The 26,971-nt window shown below is 39.9% G+C and overlaps 1 protein-coding gene across 6 annotated transcripts in view; it reads left to right on the top strand.

The window, feature by feature from the left end:
* The window catches only part of PRMT8 (protein arginine methyltransferase 8), a 95,005-nt gene that overhangs the window by 52,975 nt on the left and 15,059 nt on the right, over positions 1 to 26,971 (top strand). For all 6 annotated transcript variants that reach the window (XM_082042968.1, XM_082042969.1, XM_082042971.1 and 3 more), the window contains 4 exons: positions 5,155 to 5,218; positions 8,788 to 8,930; positions 9,317 to 9,404; positions 12,901 to 13,016. In XM_082042968.1, the coding sequence (XP_081899094.1) occupies positions 5,155 to 5,218; positions 8,788 to 8,930; positions 9,317 to 9,404; positions 12,901 to 13,016 (411 nt within the window). The remainder of the gene's footprint in view (positions 1 to 5,154; positions 5,219 to 8,787; positions 8,931 to 9,316; positions 9,405 to 12,900; positions 13,017 to 26,971) is intronic.

The raw sequence follows: 26,971 nt of genomic DNA, 5'->3' as shown, positions 1-26,971 counted from the left end.
TCATTAGAGAGAGCATAGATTTGCTTCCTAAGTATATTCAGAGTTATTTGTACTGACTCTAAAATGAGAAATACAGTTTATTTTTGTTTTGGACTTCTGTTTCCCGTGCAGACATAACACAACATAGAAAAGGGGAATGGGAATTAGATTCTATTTCTCTGTGTACTTCTTCAACAAAATTGTTTTCTAAAATTTAGTTGGCTACATCTGCATTTGAAGACACTGATGTCACTTAGTATCTAAATGGTACCTCTTCTACTATTGGTAATGTTACATGACATGCCAGGACTCCTGTTCAATTCTCAGGCTTATATTTTCAAAATCCACTGTTAATTCTGAGTTCCTCATCTGAGTATCAGACGAGAGCATGGAAGTATAGATAGCTGAAATCAGAAAGTTCTGGCAGAAGTTTTGGAGTTTAAGCATGAGACAATATCCAGACTTGGCAGCGGGAGTGTATTTCTTGTAAATCAAGTACACAATTTATTATCTAAAGCCTCAGGGAGAATAAACCTGGAGCCTTCTCTGATGCAGGAATGCAGGTCTCACACAAGGATATTGCAATGCTGTGAAAGTATAACCATATACAAAACAATGATGCTGTGCTCCCACCTTCCTGTCTCCCAGATCCCTGGCCATATGGTCTTCCTCCCTCCCTTGTGCTGGCACTGGTGCTTATCTGACTCTACACTGAGCCAGATCACTGGCAGAAAATTCACCTAGTAAAAGAAAATACTTTTCCACAGCTTTGTGATTGTTAGGTTACATTGATTTGGACTTCCTTAGAGTTCAGGTTGTACCTCAGGCGTTTATAAGGCCCGGTTGCACACCAGTGTCAGCTCAGCCATGGACTGCACGGCACTGAAGCTGGGGGGTGTGCTCTCAAAGGAACTCAGCTGTGAAACTTCTCTGCTACAGCCTAAGAGTTTCAGCCGTCTTGTTACATGATCTACCTCACCATGAACCTTGTCATGTAGCAAGCTGCAAGAGTTGTATTTATTTTGGAAAAACAGATATTTCAGAGATCTGGCAGTGGCGTTCTTACAGTAAAATTCAGACTTTGTAGTCCTATTGGCAAAGAGTGCCAATGGGAAGTGTGAGTGTTCCTTTTAAAAAGCCAGCATTTGCTATGACATATTACATAGAGCAGAGATGTTCCATTTTCTTCTCTACAGTTAGATGTGATTTTCAAATAGCATGATGTGGGAACTGTTGACAAATGAAGAGTATTGGTTTTCTGACTACAGTACCACTGAAATCACTCTCTTCTTTCTGACTCTTTCCCTTCTTCAGGTTCAAATTCTTCCGCTACCCTGTCTGGTTCTTCTTATTCCCTCTTACTCACTGTTGGAACTTGTTCCTTGCCACTACCTCAGCCAACTGTTGGAATCCTCTCTAGGTCTTCAAGAGGTATAAATCATAGACTCACTGACTCATAGAAAAGATTTAGTTTAGAAGATATCTGGAAGTATTTAATCCAACCTCCTGCTGAAAGCAGACTGAAGTTTAAAGCTTTATCAGGTTGCTCAAGGCCTTGTCCAGTCCAATCTGGGAAATCTCCAAGGATGCTCTCTCAGCACCTATTCCAGTGCTGCAGTCATCAGGAATTTCTCTTGCTGCAGTTCATGATTCCTGCCTTTTGTCCTGTCACTGTGCACTTAAGAGTTTGACTCTGTTCTCTCTCCAAGCCTTTTTTAAATAGTTGACGATAGCCATTGAATTGAGGGGTTTGCTACTGCAAGGTGAACAGAACAAGGCCTCTCAGTTTTTTTCTTTCTTTATGTGTTCTGACTCCTAAGCATTGTGGGAGGATAACAGTAGATCATGAAATTATGTTCATCTAACTAGGGAGTTGTAAGATGAGTAGAGATAGGATTGGTATGTGGCTGTTGGTGCTTGGGAGGCGTGAGTGAGGGACAGAAAAATACATTCTATTCTCCCTTGAAACCTTGGTTTGTCTGCAGCATTTAGTCATACAAAATTCAGCATAATCACTGCAATAGAACTATCTGAATTCTAAAGTATTTTCAGACAAACAAGACAGCATAGGTAAGAAGGATTTAAACAGACACATAAAATAAGGGCCATGTGTCAGATGTTAGCTGATTTGGATAAAAGGATGGTGATGAGGACACAGACTAAGGGAAAAGGAAATCTGGGAATGTGGTGACTGTTTCAGAAAAAGACCCCAGTAAAAGAGGAGACAGTTGCAGCATTAGATTGAAGATTGAGAAGTAAAATGAAAGTAGAGATGAATATACACACACAGTACTAGATACAGCTGAAGAAACTCAAGGGTCCCTCAAGGGTCTGTAGCAGGACCACTACTATTTAGTATCTTCATTAATAACATAGACAATGGAATTGTGTTCACCCTCAGCAAGTTTGCAGATAACACAAAGCTGAGTGGTGCAGTTGATATACTTGAGGGAAAGGATGCCATCCAGAGGGACCTTGACAGGCTTGAGAGACAGAGCAGTGTGAATCTCATGAAGTTGAACAAGGCCAAATGCAAGGTTCTCACTCTAATCAGGGCAATCCCCAATGTCAGTATAGACAACTCTGTCTCCCCACTCAGGCAGCTGTGTACCTGGAGCACAACTGGTCTTACTATTAAAGACTGAGGCATGGCAGGCAGTAAGTACCTCAGCCTTTTCCTCAACCTTTGTCGTGATGTTTCCCCTTGCATCCAATAAAGGATGGGGAATCTCCTTAGCCCTCCTTTTGTTGCTCGTGTATTTATAGAAACATCTTTTATTGCCTTTTACAGCAGCAGCCAGATTCAGCTCTAGCTGGGCTTCAACCTTTCTATTTTTCTTCTTGTATAATCTCATGACATCCTTGTAGTCCTCCTGAGTGGACTACCCCAAAGGTCATAAACTCTCCTTTTATTCCTAAGTTACAGCCAAAGCTCTCTTTTCAGCCAGGACAGTCTTCATCCCTGCTGGCTCATCTTTTGGCACTCAGGGACAGCCTGCTCTTGTGCCTTTAAATCTTCCTTCTTGAAAAATGTCCAGCCTTCCTTGACTCCTTTGCCCTTCAGGACTGCCTCCCCAGGGACTCTGTCAACCAGTTTCCTGAAGAGGTCAAAGTCTGCCCCCCGGAAGTCCAAGATAGCAGTTCTGCTGACCACCCTTCTTACTTCCCCAAGAATAGAAAGCTCAATAATTTCTTGATTGCTATGCTCAAGATGACCTCTAACCAACACTCTACCCACAAGTCCTTCTCTGTTCACAAACAACACGCCCAGTGGGACACCTTACCTTGTTGGCTCACTGACCAGCTGTGTCAGAAAGCTGTCTTTCACACACTCCAGGAACCCCCTAGACTGTTTCCTCTCTACTGTGTTGTATTTCCAGTAGACATTGGGTAAGTTGAAGTCCCTCACGAGAATAAGGGCTAGCGATTGTGAGACTTCTCCCAGCTGCTTATATAGTATTTTGTCTGTCTCTTTATCCTGGTTGGGTCATTTGTAACAGATTCCCACTGGGATACCTGCCTTGTTGGCCTTTCCCTGATTCTTACTTGTAAACACTTGACCCTATCATCACCATCATTAAGCTCTAGAGAATCAAACAACTCCCTAACACACAGTGCTACCACACCTCCTGTCCTTCTTGTCCACCACTTCTGAAGAGTTTATAGCCATCTAATGCAGCACTCCAGTTTTGTGAGTTACCTCATCGTTTTCCTGCTGCACAATGGCTTCCAGATCCTCCTGTTTGTTGCCCATGCTGTAGCATTGGTGTAGACGCACTTCAGTTGAACTATTGTTCCTGCCACCTTCTTGGGATGTGTCCTGGTTTTGGGTGGGATAGAGTTAATTTTCTTCCTACTAGCAGGTGTAGTGCTATGGTTTGGATTTACTATGAGAAGAATGTTGATAATACCCTGGCGTTTCAGTTGTTGCCAAGCAATGTTTATACCAAGTCAAGAACTCTTCAGATAAAGGTTGTAGGTGCACAAGAAGCTGTGAGGGAGCAAAGTCAGGACAGCTAAACCAAGCTGGCCAAAGGGGTATTCCTGATCATATGTTGTCATAACCAATACATAAACTGGAGCTTGATGGGAGGCAAATACTGCTGCTCAGGTTCTAATGGGCTATTGGTATCGTGGGCTATGAGCAATTGTATTGTGCATCACTTCTTTTGTGTATTCTAATATTATCACTATTTTCTCTTCCCTTGCTGATTAAACTGTTCTTATCTGAACCCATGAGGTTTTTTTCCTTTCTTCCCTTTCAATTCTCTCCCCACACACTTGTCTGCACGGTCCTAGTTGCGTTTGGAGTTAAACCGTGACAGGGGGAGAAGCCCTGATTCTTACATGACCATTCTCAGGTGCTTCGTGGTTTCTAACACATTAATAACGCTTGTGTCTTTGCTGCTGCATCTATCTCTATTCCCTACTTCCACTGAGACAGCAGACTACAGGACCTCACTAACAGACTGTCCCTCAAATGTTTGTGTGCTGCTCCCAGGCTTATCTCTAGTGAACCTGGTTTTATCCCTTTCCCCCTTCCAAGTCTAGTTTAAACCTCTTTCAATGAGCCCTCCGAACTCCTGCACAAAGATCCTTTTCCCCCCTTGAGACAGGTGTAACCTGTGTGTTGCCACCAGGCCTGGTGTCATGTAAAGTGACCCATGATCAAGAAGCCCAAAATTCTGCCACTGACACCAGGCTCAGAGCCAGGTATTGATCTGCTGGATCTTCCTGCTTCTTCCTTCATCGTTTCCTGCAACTAGAAGGGTAGAAAAGAACACTCCTTGTGCTCCTGATCCCTTAACCAGTCATACCAAGGCCCTAAAGTCTCCTTTGATTGCCCTCGGACTCCTTGTTGCAACTTCATCATAGCCTAGCTGAATATTATATGATTAATATATTATGTAACTTTGTAGTTAGGACCTCTTTTTTTCCACATTGCAGGAGTTTTAACAGCTCTTCTATATGAGCCACTTTAACTTAAACATAGACTGAAGTTTAAATATTAAGATATCATTGATCACGATCCTGCCCATGTTGGTTTGATTTACTCTTTATCAATGGTTACATGTCCTGTTGAGTCTTTGCTGCCTTTAGTAGATTTTGGTTTTATTTGTGTAACTGAGCTCTTCCCCTTGCTTTTCTTTTTTCTTTTTTTTTTTTTTTTCCTAGATTGAATGCTCAAGTATATCTGACTACTCAGAAAAAATTATCAAGGCCAACCACTTGGACAACAGTAAGGCATATATAAAAATAATTTCTTCAGGAGAAAGAGAAGATAACTGTTTCGCTTTTTCTGATTAATTTATGTTGTGTGGTTTATATGCAAATGGTAGGTTTGCATAATTTACTTATGTAAATACAAAACTAAACACCTCATTCTAGGCACTTCAACAGTTCCTCATGGGAGAAGTTACTTCTACAATTTCTTCTAGGCTCACGGACAACAGAAGCAAAGAGGACTCATCAGCAGGCAGTTTGATGTAGCAAAGTACACAGAAGGTCCCATATTAGAGCTGAACTTTTCCAATTACTTCTGCCATGTGAATTCCACCTTATTTCTTAAATAGAATCAACACACACATTCAAATTGAAATAAGGTTCAAAACAAAAAATATTTCATATCAATACAGAATTTTCACTAAGTATATTCTGACTTCGAACTTTAAAAAAATATTTTTTAAAATATAGAAAATTGTTGAAATTTTCCTGGATGTGGAAACAATTAAAAAAAGAAAACAACAACAACAACAACAAACTAGAAATACCCCCAACCTACTGAAAACTCTTTTTAAAAATAATCTCCAACAAGCTCTATTTCATGCCTTCAGTCCTCCCCCTCCTCTGAATCACTGCACACAAGATATCTTTGTAACAACCTAAAAAAACAGGCTTTTTTTAACTGAGGTTGTGAGATAATTCTCGTTTGAAAGTGCTCTTTGTGAAGAGCTTGACTTTGCTGCAGAGCAGCGCAGGCCATAGCTGGCTACACTGTCTCATTTGTCATCCCCCTTTTAGCTGGGTCCGTACTGGTGCTATGCTAGCATATGTGCAGGAACAGATTTCTGTTCTGGTTTAGATCTGCCCTAATTTTTATTGTGGTCACAGGCAGCTTCTGACTAACACAGAGCTGTTTGGGAGGAGAATTTTTTGTACAGCAGGCGTATTCAAGTGGTGTGGTGTGAAAAAAACAGCGATGTGGGATATAAGAGGCCAGCCAGTGTACGCAACCTTTGGTTCAGAAAAAGAAGGAAGCAAAGAACCAGAAAATACTCTCCTCCACAGCTGGGATAAGGCACTAAAAGAATGAAGTGTTGACCTCAGCTTGGCTATGCTGTACCTTTGGTCCAGAGCCCATTTATTCTAGAATGCCTGTTCATGAAATAGCTACACAAATGGCATACCACAAATCAATTCGCGTTTGGATTTCCAGCAACAGGAATTGTGTGTGAAGGCACTGTCATCAGAATAAGTAAGATGCACCCAGTGTGCTCCAGAGGCTGCAAGAAGGTATTTCTCTCTGCTTCTTTCTCCCATTTCTCCAAGGAGCAAGTCCTTGGAAAAACTGTGGATGAAGAAGCAGAGACCACACCCCTTTGGCAGAAGACTTGTCTGGACAGGTGCAGCAGTCTGTCCAACTGCAGTTTGGTCTCCAACATAAACAAATTACACAACTGAACTAACATTTACACTTACACACTTTACACTGACCCACATTCACTTTTATTGTAAAGCAAACAGGATCTTGTTGCTCCTGGAAATTTTTCTTCCCCCCCCTAATTGTTTAGAGAAATGCAGAGTCAGCAAAAGGGGCTGAACCAACAGAAAACCCCCTGTTTCCAGAACAGATACAATGCAGCTGGGGACAGCACTATTTCTTCTCACATGTTGCCTTATGAAGATGTTTTATCAAAGCGAAGGGAGGCAGAAGACACTTACACTGATACTGTGACTGTTGTAGCTATAAACAGAGGGCTTCTAAGTCTGTAGGCGTGTCACCCTGACAGCTGTCAACAGTGCTAAAATTCAGTCTGAAAGAATTGTGGCAGTGGAAGTTCTTGGGAGAAAAGAAAATTAAAGAGAACTCATGGCTGGAGCTTATAGACACCAAGAGTCTTCAGTATAAGGAGAGATGAACTATTGAGCTACTAACTGAGAAAGGAATGAGTGGGAAGGAGAAGAGAGAACTCTACTTGTTTCCAATCAGGTTGCTTTTACCAGCTGATAACTTTGTGTTACCAGTTTGAATCAAAGTGTCCCAAATTCTTAGGGGACCAGGCTAGATTGAAAGTGTGCTGTGCAAATAAAGTGGCCACATCTAGTTAGATTAATACTAGTACTGCATGTATTTTGGAAAGATAAAACTTAATTTTCCCTGGGCCGAGTTCTAAATATCGCTCAACCCACACATCCAGTCTTAAACAGCTAACCTATTTCTAGCTAAATGAAAGTACTTTCATCCTTCTCAAACTGATTGTTGGCCACTTTCATCACTAAAAATTCCCGTCATTAAAAATTGCCATTTATTAAGAGTAATACAGTAATTGAATCAATTAGTAATGGAAATGTTCTCTACTCACTTTATTCTGGAATTTCAAGTGCAACAGTTACCTTGTCAAGGAAGAATCCAGAACCATGAGACTTTTCCCACTGCAACAAAGAATATAAATAGCAGATAAACACAAAATGAAAATTATTTACCTAAAGAATTTAGAATACATTTTAAAATAGGAAATATATTTTAAAAAGCAAGAATGATTGGTGAATTGTGTAGTGATCCTAAAATGAAATTATTGAACTAAATTATTGAACTAAATATGGGCCAGCATTTAATTTTCCTTTAAGCAAAATATATGTTCTAGTATCAGCCAGTTCTATTAATTGCTCATTGATTTGCTTTCATAGTGCATACTCAGTCTCCTGTAAGCAGTATGCATTATTTCCAGTCATTTAATGTGCTGTTTTGTAATAGTGTCTCTGAGGATCTGGTATTCTACTACATCAAATTTCTAGCAACCCTTTTCATTTCCTTTAAGCCAATTTGGTGACAAAATACCTGACAGCAATGTTTTCCAGCAATCATCATAGATAACTGTGGAAAATTATGCAAGTCTAAACCAGATAGAAGATTCAGAGTATGCTAGTATGTTATCAAAGATTCAATCATGAAGCTGAAAGGAATGAAAAATGTTTTTTCATGAGAGAACTGTGTTTGTACAAACTTTCTTTTCTGTGTACTGTCAGGCTAAATCTGACTTTCTCAGTTGAGTCAACTCACCAGAATTCATGGAAGAAATAAACCTTAGTTTCCTCATTGTGAAGCCAGCATATTATGTTTGAAAAGCAGGTGGAAATTAAATCCTAGGTCCATAGATCACTTAATATATCAGTGATGAGATCATGTATATGAAAGCCTACAGGGATGTTTATAGGATTCTAGGTGGATTCTTTGCATTACTTGGTCCGAATTCCAAAGAGCATGTAAAATAAGAACATGCAGGTAAACGGGTAAGACTTTTTTGTTGATGGTGGTGGTGGTTTTTTATATATGGGTTTTATTTGGTTTGATGTTTTGTTTTGTTTTCCTTATATACAGATATTAAAATTTCTGTTTATTATGCTTACTGCAAGTAGTTTTAAAATAGCATAAAATCCACTGAGTCACATGGAGTCACCCCTTATCTACAAGCATTCAAGAAGAGAAATCATACTGTCAGCCTGTCAGATCTCCCTGACATTCACCAGTAAGGAATTTAGTCGGGTGTTTTATTATGTGAAACATATTTCTTTGGATTCTTCTTTCAGTAATCACAATATTTAAAGGTAAAGTGGAAGAAGTTGAATTACCTGTGGATAAAGTAGACATCATCATCAGCGAGTGGATGGGTTACTGTCTGTTCTATGAGTCAATGTTAAACACAGTCATCTTCGCACGAGACAAGTGGCTGGTAGGTGCTCTGTATGTCATACTCCTTGCTGGAGCAACCGTAATTTATTTTCTGACTACAAGCCTTCCCGCTCCTACTGTCACTGTATCAAGACACAGTTACATTTCCAAGTGCCACTTCCTAGGCTTTAACAAAAAGATTAACAAAGGGAATCTCAGTAGAAGAGCTTTGCTTTTTGTTAACTGCTGGTGGAATTTGTGTCAACACTAATAATATTGCCACAGGCTGGAAGAGTTGCTGAGATTAAAGCTGATGTGACAATCTGAAGGAAAACAATGAAGTCATGCAAGGGGTGCTTGTCTGGTTTTTGTATGTGCAGTTCAAAATGTGATGTCTTTGTCAGGTGAATAGATTACGAGATCCATTTCCCCACAATTCATCAACAGAAACCTGGAGGGCTAATGTTTCCAGACCGAGCTGCTTTGTACGTGGTAGCAATTGAAGACAGGCAGTACAAGGACTTCAAAATTCACTGTGAGTAAATGCCTAACAGTAACCCTTTCTATGATTATTTCCCTAAACTATTTGATTTACTGTAATCTTAATTAATGGCAAAGTTTTGCAAAAGCCATGAAGTCATGCTGACCATGCCAGAATTCCAATACAAACATGAACCCTAGTGCAGTAAACCTTGCTTTGAATTATATTGATACTTCTCCCTACCTCTATTTTAAAATGCGAATTTTGGAAGATTTAATTTTGTTGTTGTTTTGATAAATACATCACTTCATATAACTGTGATTAAAATTGGTAAAATGCACTTTCTATTGTTGCAGAAAAGTGGAATAGATAATAGAACCAGGTCCCAGTTTTTGTTTTTAAAACAACAAGAACAGACAAATTAATAAGATGCAAATGAATTGTAAATATTAAGAAATAAGTCTAGAAAAAATGGTATCTCAATAATAAGCTTGTCAAGAAAAAAAAGCATGTAATACTATTTAAACTTTATCAAATATTTTATTTGAGCTTTTGCAAATGAAAAAATAGAATCAGAAATTTCCATTTACTCTGATGTGAACAAGTTTCTAAGCTTTTTTGTTTTACTTCATAGATGCATAAAATTGACTTTACATTTAATTTTTTTTTCTTGAAGTTTCATTGAATAACTGGTGCTGTTAGTGACCTCTACAGGTCGCCTAGTCCAGCCTTCTGCTCAAAGCAGGCCAGATTTCACAGTTAAAGCAGGTCACTTAGGGCCCCACCCCACAGGGTCAAGAGATGGGGGATTCCATAGCTTCTCTGGGTACACAAATACTGAAGCACACTCAGGAGTATACATGTTTCTGAATATTCAGAATTTTCCTTGCTGAAACTTGCCTTCATTGTCCATTGTCACCTGAAGGGACTCGGACTTTTTATTTGTTTCCGTAGCGGCAGATAGCAACTAGATTCCATCATTAGCCTTTGCTGTCCCAGGCTAAGCAAACACAGTTTTTTTGACACTCCTTATATCTTAGCATGTGGTTCACTTTCATCACTACAAGGTCATACTCGTGGTTCATGTTCAACTTGTTGTCACCCAAGTTTGGCTTTATTTGCTCATAATAGTTTTGAGGAAATTAATAAGTTCTATATTATTCCACTTTTTTTTTTTTTTTTTTTTGGCTTTTATTTATTTTTTCAGAACCAGTCGATTTTGCTTAAAGGCATTTTCCATTAGGGAAAAAAAAATTACAAAATTTCTAAGCAGTTTTATTAATTAAGAATACATGCAGGAGCATGGTTGAAATTAATGGGTTCAGTCAACCTTTAAACAAAAATGTCTAACTCCTTCCTTGACTCTCAGCTCCTCTCAGAAAAGACAGTATGGTGTTTCTGTAACCAAATTCCATGCCAATACACAGAACTACCAATGGGACGAAACTGTCATTCTGGTTCAAAAAGCAAGCCCAGTGTAGTAGGGCAGTGACAAGAAATCTCTGTAGGTGCCAGGGAGAATTAAGCACAGCCTAGATTTTTCTCCTCAGTTAAGTGATGACCTTGACAGCTAAATTCCTTACAAAAAGTATGCACAATCATTTAAAGGAATCAAAACCATTTTGTCCTAATTAAAAAAAAAAATCCCTTATGCCTTTTTTCACTTTGCTTTTGAACCCCTTCCTTTCTAGGCCGTGAGCCTTTTTCTTTTCTTACAGACAATACTCCTGGTTTTAATTTGCTTATTTATTATAATTTTAAAAATATTTCAGGTTCTTTTTCTCTTCTAAAATATTGTTTCCTTTAAGACACTTTCATTTCTGATTTCACTTCTGATTTCCTTCTCCCCTCACTTTTTATACCTCTGTGACTTCTGCAGTTATTTCCATCTCACTACCTAACTATCTGCACCACCATCTTGTCTGTCTTTTCAGTTGTAAATCCTTGATGGTGTCTCCTTACATTTAAATTTTTCATCTTTCTTTTTTTGCTCTTAGAGTCTTGCCTTCATATCAGATGCAGGGCTGAGCATTTCAAAGGACACTCACGAACACTGATGTTGATTAAGAAATAATGCAATATGACATTTCTAAAAATATCTGGCTTCTGATTTCTCTATTAATACCACAGACTACTACTGTAGTCAATTACTCTGATTTCCTGCAAAATGTAAAATATATGAGTTTATCTTTTAACTGCTGCGACATGTCCCTGTCTAATACAGACTGTGGCATATATTTCAAAGGCATTCCATTTGGCTTGAAGTACATCAAGTGATGGAGGCCTCCAACAACTCTGTTAATAAATTGTTCGTTCAGGGTTTCCTAGCTAATCTTTTCAGAGTAACCACATAAAAACATATGGCTTCCATGAGTATAATCTGAAGTTCCCACATGCTGCTGATGCCTGAAATGAAAGTTTTGATCACCATCTTCCCTGAAATATGGAGGAACTCACAGCCAAATAAAGAGATAAATCAAAGAACTGTTAATATCCAGATTTGTTACAATTTAGGAATACACAGATTTCTTGCTCATACTGTATTTTCAGTCATAGTCCTCTGGGAACATCAGTAGCTCAAATGCTGTGCTCTGAAAAAATGAGACATTTCAAGCATGCTCACTATTGCTGTTTATCAGTTTACTTGGCTTGTGTTCAAACTATTTTTTTTGAAGTTCACAGTATTCATTTTAGATTTTCAGATGCAGCAGTGAATGGACCTTGACTCACATGATTCATGAAACTTAGATTTCACTTTTTTGGAGGTTTTTCTTTCATTTTGTTAAGCAATCTTAAAAGCAAAGCCAGTGTCCTTTTCAGTGTTTCAATATTTTAGTGTTTTAATTTCGTTCAAGAAAAGACAGAAAAAAAACCTCAGCAAGATAAAAAGTATTTATCAAAACCGGCAGAACAGAAGAGCAGTTCAAATATAGAAGAATGTCTTAGCTTTTAAATCTTTTAAAATTGGACATTTTGCTTTTTTTGTCATGATGTACATGCAGATTAAAACTTGGGTGCTCCAAATATTGAAACAGACCTGTAATTCCACTGTCAGTAATTCACTTGCTGAAACTAAAGGTACTTAAATAATTAAAAGAGCATGCAAACTGCTGATTGAATAGCAATCTATTTAAAAAATAATAATAATAATAAAAAAGGAAATATTAAACAGAACGAATAGGAAAGAACAGAATAAACTTACAGCTATTCCTAAGTCTCAGCCTGACATATTATATGATTTTGGGCAACACTCTTAAATGTCTAAAGCCATGATGTCATTGACAAACTTCATGTAACACAGTTTTGGGGACATGAAAAAACAAGGACCACTTGTTCAAAGAGGTACCTTGTGGGGTTATTTTGCCACAACTGCACTATCTGTAAAATAGCATTGATGACATAGACAACTGGAGCAGGGAGCAAAGTGCTGAAGAGGAGCTGAAAGTTAGGGGATGGTAGAAATTATTTCAAACGAAAGATGCTTTGACAAACAAAAAATGTTTTTTTTATTATTATTGCTAATCTTTGACACATCCATTTGCATTGACAGGGTGGGAGAATGTGTACGGCTTTGACATGACCTGTATTAGGGATGTTGCCATGAAGGAGCCTTTGGTGGACATAGTAGATCCAAAGCAAGTGGTGACCAATTCCTGTTTAATAAAGGTTCGATAATTCCAAATGTACCTAATTATGAATGTTTATACCTAAATGTAGGATTCTTTGGAGTCCTGCTGCTTATGTTTTACTATTATTTTTGTATGCTTCTAACTATCTGCAGAAGCCATCATCATAGAATGCTATCACACTAAGAGGGACAATTGTGCAGTTTTAAATTAGTCAGTACTAGTATATTGCACTTGTCAAATACCATCACCTGAGCTAAACAGGAACATTGATACCTTGATCACTTATGGAATACCCAAAAGCAAGATGCTTCTTGTGACTCTATACTCATCTGGCTACTGCTAACTATAACTTAAGACTCTTACAAATTATACATGTACAAATACTGGATAAATAAAGACATGGTGTATTTAGATATGAATTTTAATTGCCCTGCATTCTCGTAAATATAGGTTGGAAATTATTGATAGAATGCTGCTGAGGAGAAGGGGTAAATTAATTCTGTTTGCTGTAAAAAAAGGCTCAAGCGTCAGTTTCTGAATTGGTCAGCTCTGATGAAGTAACTCTAGTTTACTCCAGAGCATGAGATCAGAATTGGAACCTAATTTATTTGTGTAACTTCCTGATTCTTAGCCTTACCCAGAAAGATACTGTGCTGTCCCAGCACAAGTATCTGCAGCTAGAGGTTAGCTTGTACTCTATTCTACATAGAAGACAGAATGGTCACTACTCTGTTGAGAAGACCAGGTTAAGAATCCATAGCCTGCAGGAGCACATGAAAGTTCTAAAATTCCTTCCATGTGAAGGAATCCTCCTCATGTGGAACTAGTCTCATGACTAAGGCTGTCCACATGAACAGCAGTGGTAGGACTGGATCCATGAATCTAAGAGTGTTCTCATCACAAAGACTCGGCTCTAATTTTCCCTTTCACTTTTTCCTAGTAACAAGCACAGCATTAAGTATGCCCATATGCAAAAAGGAAAGACATTCCTTCAGTCTGCAGAACCTTTAGTGCAGGATGTCAAACTCATTCTCACTGGGTGCCACATCAGCCTCGCTGTTGCCTTCAGAGGGCCAAGTGTAATTTTAGGACTGTGTACACCCAAGCTTTAGTGGAAACAGCAAAAAGGAACAGAAATAGAAACTCTGTGCGTATGTATGCGTGCACTGAGGGCAATGCAAGATGGTTGTGTCTGAAAACAGCCTGAGCAATTTAAAATTGCAATACACACAAAATAAACAGCTATTTAGGCTACATAAAATATGTCTGGAGAGTGAGAGATCAGGTAGCAAAATGGGTTGGCTTCTCTGGAATAAAAAGATATAAAAGCTGCATTAAATGAAGTGCAAATCTAGTTTGTTCTTTAGAAGGTCTTTGAAAGTAATTGGGTTTAACAAGACGGACAAAATTTTTCGAACTTCCCTATTCAGGGTTTATATTTAATTCTACATGGCCTGGCACCTTTTTTCCATACACTGAATGGTGCTTTGCCATGTAATGGCACTTTGGGAGCAAACCAGGTAATAACTACATAGGCAGAATCCACTCTCCTTTCCAGAATCTGTCCCTAATTTCACAAATTGATCACTAAAAGCAGAGAAAACTGTCAACAAAAGGCAGGAAGAAGGGAGACTTTTGTTCAAGGTAACAATATGGAAGCAGGAAAAATTGAGGCTACATTTCTCTTTTAAATTTAATTTGCTTTTGCACATGGTGTATTTCTTTGATCCTGAAAATATTTGTGAATTCAGATAATAATATTAGCCTAAGACAACAACTGAGAACAAATAAAGCAATAATGTTTCATTATTAAAATGCTTTATTATGACACTTAAAGATGGCACATCCTATTCATATTAGATTCACAAAGGGATTTTTTTAGGGGTGTACAAAGCCAGATGGCTTTTTTTTTTTTTAGGGGTGTACAAAGCCATCTGGTAGGTACTTAACGTACCTACCAGATGAATCTGTGTTCCCTGTACATTAGTCAGCAGATGGAGTAGTGACTAGATACATTTCTAACAGACCAGTTAGAGCCCTGTGCTTCTGCAGTTATTTCAATTCCCAATTTAGATGCTCTGAATTGTTCTACAAAATCAATAAAATAAGGAATCAACCCCTGCATGCTACGTTACCATGACACTTTTCTAGAATGCTGGAGACTTGAGTAAAATTTCCTCATTTTTACTCTTCAGGAATTGGATATAACCCAGGTCTTGAGCCCTTCAAGGAACTTTAGCCACTAAGCCACAGGTGCTCTGGGGGTGGTGCATGCAGGGAATACAGCATCTTCTTTGTTGTGGAAGCAATTCCCCTTTTAATGTTCCCTTAAATATATCGCAAGGGCATAGGAATTTTCCTGGTAAGTAAGAGTCCTCTGTTTAAATTCCAGTCCAAATCAGTCAGGAAGGGTAGTGGGACCAAAGTATCTTCAAACACCAGAGTCAATAACTGATCTCAGGAAAAGTGTACAAGTGTCCTTCTGAAGGTCTACTGCTTTCAGTAACATTGTCTGATAAAACTGAAAAGTATTTTCAAACTCAATAAAAGAGTTGTGTTTTCTTCTCTGATCCCATTGTATGTTAGAGAAATACAAATTATTTTGGATTGACCCAAAACTTATTCTCCATGTTAATTTTGATTTAGTTTCAGCACCAGAGGCTACAATAAAAATAAACCAGTTGTTCACAGAGATGTAGAAAAATCTGCAATGAGAGAGTGGCAAAAACACACAAAACCAAACAATAATGAAGAACATGTCACGTCCAGTTTAGAATAAAAAATACTCTTGGACTTTCTTGAATATCATCCCCTATCTAGCCACAGAGAAAGAACATAAAAAAAGAAATACATCTATTTTTATACTCTCCTTTGTCCCACACTTTCCAGGAACAGTTTAAAGCTCCTGCAGGTCACACACCACTTTAAGATTACACAGTTTAATGCTACTTAAAACAGAAACTGCCTTCCCTGCACAAACACACACACACAAAAGGCAACATTCTTGTTTATCAGAGAACATAGCATGATAGTAAAAAAATTCATTGACCTATACGCTCAAATATCCAGTTCTTTGAGAAATTTCTGCTGTTTTGGAAACATATGATTCACCTGTGTGAAGCCTTATTTCAAAGGACCTGCAGTATTTTCCCCAAAAAGGTACTATTGCTCAGAGAGATCCAGTCATACAAGTGAGGCACTTGTCTGTGAGCTCTGGTGAGTCCCAGTTCTTCTCCCATAATCTTGACCCATGAGATTTAGGACAAGCCATTCCTCATGAGACTTTTCTCTTGCTCCACTGCAGCTTCAGTGAACTCCCTAATCACATTCCTTTCTCCCAGCTTCTCCTGAAGTAAAGCAAGAGGCACCTATGCCACTCATTTTCCATCTTTGGAAACACTGCTCTTTTTTTCTCATTTTTCTACTCTTTTCTCCACCTGAAAATCTCCCTTTGCTTTCTTAAGTGACTTTCCCTGTCACTCTTTCCAATAGTCCTCTCCACAGTCTTTTCTTTCAGCATTCTCAGATTTAACTCTACCAATTCTCTCCCTCCAAAAAAAAAGAAAAAAGAAAAAAAAAAAAAAAGAAAAAAAAAAAAGAAAACTCAAATCCCAAACAACACCCTCATAATTTTCAGGTACTTCCTTCTGTGAAAACAGGAAAACATGGCAGAAGAGGACCCTGGCAGGAGGCTGAGATCTCGTTATCTAGAAGCCATAGCTACACTTGTTTCCCTGTTATATAATCTGACAGAAATATTTGCAATATTTAGTCTTAACAATCTCAGATACTCCATTCTTCCTTTCACTGCTCCCCCAAAACACCCAGAATTTAGTGTTGTTTAATGTTGTTACTGTTCTCCTCACATTAATACTGTTAGTTCTCCACACTTAAAAAATACATATGTGGGGGGTTTTTTTTGTTTTGTTTTGTTTTTTTAAAGTGAATGTGTTTTGGGGCCGACTACTGCCACATCTGTATGTATGTGTGCAACTGACAATACAGGTCATTTGCTCAGTTCTTGTCAGAAAAGAGGGTCTGGCCCTTTCTCCTTTCCCTACCATTTAATTTTACTTCTCAGCCTTCAGATCTATTCTTTCCCTGAAACTGGCAATACTGCTTGTACCGATGCTACCTGTCCATCTTTTACATAAGTGTAGTAGTTTTACCTAGTCTGATTAGCACTGCCTTCACCATCACAGCATGTTAGGGTGACCATTTCCCTCTTTGTCCAAAATAAGACAGCTAGTGCAATGGGAGAGAGGAAGGAGGGAAAAACACCAACCCCAAATTCAAAACCAACCAAACAATCAAATAAGAGACCCCACCAAAGTCAGACATTCACTGAGATTTTAATCTTTCATTTATCTCCATGGTCACATAATCCTAGCCAAGTAAGCTGACTAGCTGGGAAGGGGATCAGAAAAGAAGTGCAGTGGCGTTTTAGAGGCAACCTTAATTATGATTCACTTGAAATAAAGAGTCAAGCAGCAACTCAACATTTTTACCATCAGCAAACCTGATTCAGGGCTGTTTCTCTTGTTAGTTAGGTTATCTTCAGCTAGCATGATACCATTCAAACAAGAAATACACAGTAGCAGGCAACACCACATCTCAACCTCACTGTCACCGTCCCTGTAAATCTAAATTATCTTCTATCCATCATTTGCTCAGTCCTAAAGCAATTCATGCCACAAGACAGCCTAAGAACTATTCTTTATGCAGTGAATGTAAAAACTGGACCCTATCTGCCCCTCTGCAACAGGGAAGTGTATCGTGGGATGTCTCATGCATCTTTCTGCACTGTCTTTCGTGCAGTGTCAACCACAGTCTCTTGACCTGCTTATTTAGCTGATAATCCTGACACTTTTATTGTTGCTCAACCTAAAACATTTTATATTTTTGTTATAATTAAGAGCTGTATTTTGATCAAATCCCTGCTTAACTATGCCCATTTTGTTGCTGTTTTTGAAATCTGAAGGAAATCTGGTACATCATTACTTTTCCACTTATTTTATACAAAGATAACATTTGTCCACTGTGCAGTTAGCTGAAATTAACATTCAATGAGTGGTGGCATATAATATTGTTCTGGTTTCGGCTGGCATAGTGTTAATTTTCTTTCTAGTAGCTGTGTTTTGGATTTAGTATGAGAAGAATGTTGATACAACACTGGTGTTTTGGTTATTGCCAAGTGGTCAAGAACTTTTTTGGCTTCCCATACTCTACCAGGTGTACAAGAAGCTGTGAGGGAGCAAAGCCAGGACAGACAGTTCAAGCTGGCCAAAGTGGTATTCCTTACCATATAATGTCATGCTCAGTATATAAACTGGAGTTGGTCAGGGGGCAAATACCGCTGCTCAGGAATGAATGGGTTATCGGTGCCACATGAGCAATTGCATTGTGCACCACTTGTTTTGTATATTCTATCATTATTATTTTTATTACTATTTTCTCTTCCTTTGCTGTCCTGTTCTGTACGTTTCTGATTCCAACTCACAATTTTTTTTTTTCCCTTTCTGATTCTCTCCCCCACCCCACTTTGCAGGGGATGAGCTACATGGTCCTAGTTGCTGCCTGGGGTTAAACCCCATAGTCCTTTTTGACACCCAATGTGGGACAAGAAGGGTTTGAGATAATAACATTAACTAGAACAAACTAAGAGTTTTATATCTGTTAACAGTTGTGGGTCATTACATTGATTCATCTGTTCTCAATATTAGTTTATTTGATCTGCACTATGCTCTTGTTTTTGTGGTACATGTTAAAGATTGGTGTTGGGTTTTGCAGCTTGCTGTGCTCTGCAATGATTAATGACATTTTGCCTGGGTTATTAGAACATTGACCTCGAGCTTAACCTGGTATTTGAGCTTTGTACTGAAGCCATTACTGTACTTCAGGTACTGACTTGTGGAGACAAGTAGTAATTATACTTCTTCCTCTGAAATGCTTTTCATGGAGGAAATACAGAATGGCACTTTTGCTACCTTCTTCTATGATGTTTCCTCCTTCAGTACAATAACTTGTCAGTACCTTGAACATCCTTGGGTAGTTAAAATACTTCTATTGGTATCTCTTTGGAATATTGTCTCAGTTTTGTCTGAGGTTAGCAAGGATCATCCATAGCAAGAGTATCATCCAGAGATCTGCCCTAGGGCTGGATATTTATGAGTTGCAGGGTGTATGGAACAGCATGGGCAAATGCTTAGGATGGTGGGCACCTCCAGTGTTTTGGAACTTCACCCATTAACAAGTTCAGACTCCTGAAAAACTAGTAGGACACTTAGAAGAAGTATGCTGTCATCCTGGCAATTCCAGAGAGACACAAGTCACTGCAGTGTGCTGGGGCCTGGCCCATAACTACTGAGCCCTGTTTAACACTATTCAGTACCCTCAAAGGGAAGAGAGTGTCTCTTACAATGTGACAAGTGCAGCAGTTACTCCAAACCCTGTGACAGGCACCTGCTGCTACTCAGTCTTCAGTGACAGGCACTGCAGTCACTCAGAACCCAGTGACAGGCACTGCAGATGAGTCAGAGGACCAATCTGTACCAGTATCAGTCACCCCTATGCAAGAGAAGAAAGCCTGGAAGCAAAAGTCAGCTTGTTTAGTAAGGGAAGATGAAAAAGCAGGGCCATCACAAGAAGAGGAGGAGGAAGAAAGCAAGACGGTAACCACCTGTTCACTATCCATGGATGAGCTGTGAGATATGCAAAAAGACTTTTGCCATTGTCCAGGCGAGCACAATGTCACCTGGCTGCTCCAGTGCTGGGATAATAGGCCCAATAGCCTGGAATGAGAGGGTAAGGAAGGAAGCAGCTGGGACCCCTTTCTAGGGAAGGAGGTATTGACAAAGTGGTTGGAAAAGGGACACAAGCCCTCAGTCTCTGGAGGTGACTCATATCAGGCATAAATGAAAGGTATCCCTTCAAGTGAGATGTGTAACCCAGGCAAGTGCATTAATGTGGAGAGAGGTATCCAGTACCTGAGGGAAATAGCCATATTGGAGGTGATTTGTAGTGACCTAGACAACACGCAGTTGCCCAAAGACCCAGATGAAGCCCAGTGCAAACAACCCATGTGGCTGAAGGCTGAACACACTATCATCGTATGTCAACTCTTTGGCAGTACTGACCTGGAGAGACGGAGCGGCACCAGTGGTGGATGATGTGGTTGGCCAACTCTGGCAGTACAAAGGAAATCTCTCTTACTCCCTCATATCAGCTGTGGATAATCTACAGGACATGATAGCCGAGAAACTGTGCTAGGAGTTCCAGCAATTCAAAGAGGGTATGTCCTACTCCTCACCCGTATGGACTCAACTACTAGGAATAAGGATTTTTTTGATCAAGAGGGAGGATATAGAGAGTACACACTATGGAACACCTGTGGTTTTAGTTGCATGACCACAGACAGGATATGAGGAAGAAGGACCTAGGGACTTCGACCCTAGAGGCACCGGTACATGAATTGCAAGGAAAAACAATCACAAATAAAGGTTCTTTCAGGAAAATTGCTGCTCCAGTCTCCAGTGGGCTGTTCCTCAGCAGAGTAGAAGGACTGAGTTGCTCATTCAAGCAACTTCCTTGAGTGAGAAGGGCTGATCTCACTTCTGATGCTATGGAAGAAACTTGTGATTCATATTCACAAAAAGTGAGTAACAAGGATGAAATTTGAACCCATGTGTGCCACACAAAACCATTCAGCAGTAATGAATACTATGATCAGGACTAGAGGAGCCTTACATCCAGCCAGGTCAAGGAAAGGGACAATTGGGTTTATTGGACTATGTGGATTTAATGGCTTGGCACATCAGACCCACAGGAGTGTAAGTCTCTATTAGACAGCAGTGCACAGTATACCCTAATGACATAAAGCTATAGAGAGGCAGAACCCATCTGTATTTCTGGAGTGACAGGGAGATCCCAGCAGCTAACTGTATTGGAGGCTGAAGTGAGCCTAACTGGGAAAGACTGGCAAAAGCTCCCTATTGTGACTGACCTAGAGGCTCCATGCATCCTTGCCATAGACTGCCTCAGGAGAGGGTATTTCAAGGATCCAAAAGCATATTGGTGGAATTTTGGTATAGCTGCTGTGCAGACAAAGGAGATTAATCAGCTGTCTACTTTGCCTGGTCTCTCAGAGGACCCTTCTCTTATAGGGCAATACAGCAAAAGTTTTTGAGAAAGGGAAGAAAATAGTCCAAATCCTTCTGAAACTGTTTTTGCCATAAAACAAAGTAATGTCAAGGGACATGCACAGGAGATCCAGTTTTTAGGAATAAAATGGCAAGACAGACATTGTCATATCCCAATGGATATGATAAAATAGCAGTTATGTCTCTATCAACTAGTAAAAAGGAAACACAAGCTTTCTCAGGCATTGTGTGTTTTTGGAGAATGCACATTCCAAATTACAGTCTGATTGTAAGCTTTCTCTATTGAGTGACCAAGAAGAATTATTTTAAATGGGGCCCTGAACAACGACAAGCCTTTGAACAAATTAAACAGGGGATTGTTCATGCAGTAGCCCTTGGGCCAGTCCAGTCAAGACAAGTTGTTATAAATGTGCTTTACACTGCAGCTGGGGCGAATGGCCCTACCAGGAGCCTCTGGCAGAAAGCACTAGGGAAGACTTGAGGTCAAGCCCTAGGATTTTGGAGACGGGGATACAGAGGATATGAGTCCAATTATATTCCAACTGAAAACGAGATTTGGCAGCATTTGAAGGGATTTGAGCTGCTTGAGCAGTGATCGGTACTGAAGCACAGCTCCTCCTGGCACCCTAACTGCTGGTGCTGAACTCGATATTCAAAGGGAAGGTCTTGTCTACTCATCATGCAACTGATGCTAGAGGGAGTAAGTGGATGGCACATATCACGCAATGGGCTTGAATGGGAAACCCAAATAACTCAGTAATCTTGGAAGTGACCATGGACTGGCCAGAAGGCAAAGATTTCAGAATATCACCAGAAGAAGAGGTTATGCTCGCTGAAGAGGCCTCATTAAATAATAAACTACCAGAGAATGTGAAGTGATATGCCTTGTTCACTGATGGCTCCTGTCTTATTGTAGGAAAGCATCAGAGGTGGAAAGTGGCTGTATGGAGTTCTGTATGACAAATTGCAGAAGCTGCTGAAGGAGAGGGTGAATAGACTCAGTCTGGAGAGGTGAAAGCCATCCATCTGCTTTAGATATTGCTCAACAAGAAAAATGGCCAGTACTTTGTACTGATTCATGGATGGTGGCAAATGCTTTGTGGTGGTGGCTAGATCAATGAAAGTAGATCAATTGGCAACACAGAGGTAAATCCATTTGGGCTGCTGAATTATAGCAAAATATTGCTGCTCAGATAGAGAACTTGGTTTTAGAAGTACACCACGCAGATGATCACCTACCTGAGTCCAACCACTGAAGAACAACACAGCAACCAACAGGTGGATCAGGCTGCTGAGACTGAAGGGGCTCAGGTAGATAAAGACTGGCAACAAAAGGGTAACTTATTTATAGCTTGGTGGGCCCATCAAGGAATGGATGCGACACAGAGGTGGGCTCCTGAGTGAGGGATGGACTTAACCATGGACACTATTGCACAAGTTATCCATTAATTTGAATTATACACTGCAATCAAACAAGCCAAGTGGTTAAAACCTCTGTGGTATGGAGGATGATGGCTAAAATATAAATATGGGGAGGCCTGGAAGATTTATTATATTACCCTCCCACAAACCAAACATGGCAAGTGCTATGTGCTTACAGTGGTGGAAGCAACCATCGGATAGCTGGAAACATATCCCATGCCCTGTGCCACATGTCCCCAGGATACTATCCTGGGCCTTGAAAAGCAAGTCCTATGGTGAAATGATACCCCAGAAAGAACTGAGTCAAACAACGGAACTCATTTCTGGAACAACCTCATAGACACCTGGGCTAAAGACCATTGCATTGAGTGAGTATATCACATGCCCTTTCATGCACCAGCCTCCAGGAAAATCAAACAGTACAATGGGCTGTTAAAAAATACACTCAGAGCAATGGGTGGTGGGACTATCAAACATTGCAATACACATTTAGCAAAAGCCACATTCTTAACCAACACTAGGAGATCTAGGCCCTGTCTAATCAAAAGTTTCACATACTGTAGAAGGGGATGAACTCTTTGTAGTGCACATAAATATGTTAGGGAAGATGGTCTGGGTTACTCCTGCCTTGGGCAAAGGCAAACCCATCCATGGGATTGCTTTTGCTCAAGAACCTGGATGCACTTGGTAGGTAATGCAAAAAGATGGGCAAGTCTGAAGTGTACCTCAAGAGGATTTGATTCTAGGTGAGAACAGCCAATTATTTGAATTGTATGATGTTCTAATTGCTTCATAATACTGTATGTTATCTCTACTAGGGTTGCTATATGCTGTATCAGTAGTATTATAGAAAGAATCACACAGATTAATGAAGAATGAACTTTGATGAAACAGAGTAAAGTGCAGTGATGATGGAACCAGAACTGGCTTCAGCAACTAGTGCCCGGCAACTTCCTTGAGATCAACATCTTCAACCACAGCCATGGCCATGGACTGCACCAGATACACCAGCTACAGGCTTTGGATGCAGCAGTGACCTTACCTGAGATCACTTTGGTGCCCAGTAACCCCACGGAACGCACCACCTCTCCTGTCGTGAGTGACCACTACCACAGATGGAGCCCAAAGTAATGGACTAAATTAACTCAATGGACATTTTACAAACGTTGCATGGAAGTGGTCCATAGACCAAAGGAGGGATATATGTGTATTATATCAAAGGATGGGAACGGTAATACTGGGTAATGAGAATATATTGGATAGTGTGAGAACTGAGCATGATGTAAATGGTATGGAATAAGGTGTGGATACTTTCCTGGTTTTGGCTAGGATAGAGTTTATTTTCTTTCTAGTAGCTGTGTTTTGGATTTAGTATGAGAAGAATGTTGATACAACACTAGTGTTTTGGTTATTGCCAAGTAGTGAAGAATTTTTTTGGCTTCCCATGCTCTACCAGATGCACAAGAAGCTGTGAGGGAGCAAAGCCAGGATAGACAGTCCAAGCTGGCCAAAGGGGTATTCCTTACCATATGACGTCGTGCTCAGTATACAAACTGGAGTTGGCCAGAGGCAAATACCCTAATACTGTTGCTCAGGCACGAATGGGTTATCAGTGCCATGGGTGGCGAGCAATTGCATTGTGCATCAATCGTTTTGTATATTCTATTATTGTTATTATTATTATTACTATTCTCTTTTCCTTTGATGTCCCATTAAAATGTTCTGATCTCAACCTGCAAGTTGGGGTTTTTTTCCCTTTCTGATTCTCTTCCCCATCCCACTTTGTGAGAGGCAGGGGGGGTGAGCAAGCAGCTGCATGGTCCTAGTTGCTGGCTGGTGTTAAACAATGACAAATCTAAGAATATATAGTAGTGAAAATATGATTCAAAGAGATCACCAAAACAGGATCAAAGTAGTTTCAAAACTAAATTAATATAACTCCCCATATTTGTCTCATCTTTCATAGTAAAAGAAGTATGTTTCTGTTCTTAAAAAAAATTACTGCAAAAGTGACCACCACTTTATCCAACACATCTGCTCAATATTTCTGAGACATTTCCACCTAACTTCTCTGCTTTTGATTCCACTTTACCCTGCAGAGCCAAAACAGTTCAGAGAGACAGAGCTAGATACATTTTGTGTGCCTCATCATTGGACTTAATTCACAATTTCCCTAGTGCAACACCACTAAAAAAACCCCAAAAATTACAGAAATTTGCAGCTATCACCCACCCGTATAGTCTAGCTTGTCAAAGCAAATTTTGCAGGCTACTATGGAAATCTGCCAGAAGACTCCAGAAATTCTTATTCCTAGTATGCTTTTTTCTTCTTCTTTTGTAGGGGAAAAATAGAATATGCTGTTCCAGCTTTAAATGACCACTTAGAAGCATGCGTCACTTTTAAGCACTAGTGACTCAGGGTGCCATTGCAATGTAGTAGAATATTTTTCATCATGGTTAAGTTATTCTTGAACAATATTGCTAATCAGACAGGCCAAAACTATGGCTTGCTCAATTCATAGAATCATAGAATCATTTCAGCTGGAAGAGACCTTCAGGATCATTGAGTCCAACCATAGCCTAACTCTAGAACTAAACCATGTCCCTAAGAACCTCGTCTAAATGCCTTTTAAAACACCTCCAGGGATGGTGACTCCACCACTTCCCTGGGCAGCCTGTTCCAATGCCTGACAACCCTTTCCACGAAGAATTTTTTCCTAATATCCAATCTAAACCTCCCCTGGTGCAACACTTGAGGTCATTTCCTCTTGTCCTATCACTTGCTACCAACACCACCCCCCCATGCTACAACCTCCTTTCAGGCAGTTGTAGACAGTGAGGTCGTCTCCCCTCAGCCTCCTTTCTTCCAGGCTAAACAACCTCAGTTCCCTCAGCTGCTCCTCATACATCTCATGCTCCAGACCCCTCACTAGCTTCATCACCCTCCTCTGAACTCTCTCCAGCAGCTCAATGTCTTTCTTATGATGAGGGGCCCAAACCTGAACACAGTATTCAAGGTGGGGCCTCACCAGTGCCAAGTACAGTGGCACAATCACTTCTCTAGTCCTGCTGGCCACACTATTCCTGATACAAGCCAGGATGCTGCTGGCCTTTTTCGCCACCTGGGCACACTTCTGGCTCTTACTCAGCCGGCTGTCAACCAACACCCCCAGATCCTTTTCCCCTAGGCAGCTTCCCAGCCACTTTTCCCCAAGCCTGTAGCTCTGCCTGGGGTTGTTGTGACCCAAGTGACCCATTTCACCGTAAGTTTGCTAAGTCTCAGAAACACATATGTGGTCCATGCAAAGATCTCAGTAACTGAAATATGGCTACATCTTTTGATGTCTATTTTTCTAGACTTCTCTTAGATTATAGAATGTAATTGCTAAAAGAGTGCTCTATTGTGCTCTAAAGAGGCTAAAAGAGCCTTCTTCTAATGGACATTCTAGATTCTGCTCCCCATGTTTGCAGTGTGAATCTGAAGTAATGCTAGTGAGGTCAGTGAGATGATTCCTGGCTTACGTTGGGAGCACAGGAGAAACTTGGATTTCTCCCTACAAAGCTCCTATTTCTCTGCATGCATGAGCAGTTTCGTTGTTAATACTGACTTTCTGAATAACAGAAAAATATTTTTGCCCTGATAAGGACAATAAGGACAGTGAAGGCAGATACACTCAGGAGGATATGAGAAGGTGCACTGACAGGAAATGTTTCCCATAGCCTTATAATACAATTACTAGTATTTCAGACTTACTATCCTCCCTATCATGACAACAAGTTTTGGAAACAACCCAGATAAAAGCAATACCTAGCAGGGAAAACGAGATCCATCTAAAAAAATTCAGTTTAAGCCTTGAACAGTGGGATTTAAATACTGATGGAAATAAGCAATCTTGGAGACTACATCACTGCTCCCAACTACTGCAATCAAGCCATAGTATGATGTACATTATTTGCTTCTGTCCAAGATTAAAATCACTGCACTTAGTATTTGGAAGTGGTTATCTGACATAGGACTAAAAAGCATTATCAGCAAAAAGCAGGCCTCTGCCATCTCTCACATATTTTGACTCCTTGGCACAGTCAAAGCACATTCCCTTCCAGAGGTGCTCAAACAAATCAGAGGTTGATTTTTATTAAAAACCTAACTCTGATAAATATGGGCATAATGGGTTTTGAAATGGAGATATAGGTCCCAGTTCTAAGACCTTTCGTTATCAGGGACTGTCACCATGAGGAAAAATGTCAAAGCGTGTTTTTACCTGTATTTGCTCCAACTCCTGCAGCCTCTTCCTGCTGTTCTCAATGACACATGCTCTTCTGTGAGTGGCCTCATATCACACTTTTTCAACTTAGTCAGATAACTGTATCATTTGATGATGATTTGGTATATTCTAGTGTAGCATTGATTT

This window comes from Streptopelia decaocto (assembly GCF_964273445.1).
Source record: "Streptopelia decaocto genome assembly, chromosome: 1".
NCBI classification, from domain to species: domain Eukaryota; kingdom Metazoa; phylum Chordata; class Aves; order Columbiformes; family Columbidae; genus Streptopelia; species Streptopelia decaocto.
This window is presented reverse-complemented; position numbering and strand designations above follow the sequence as displayed.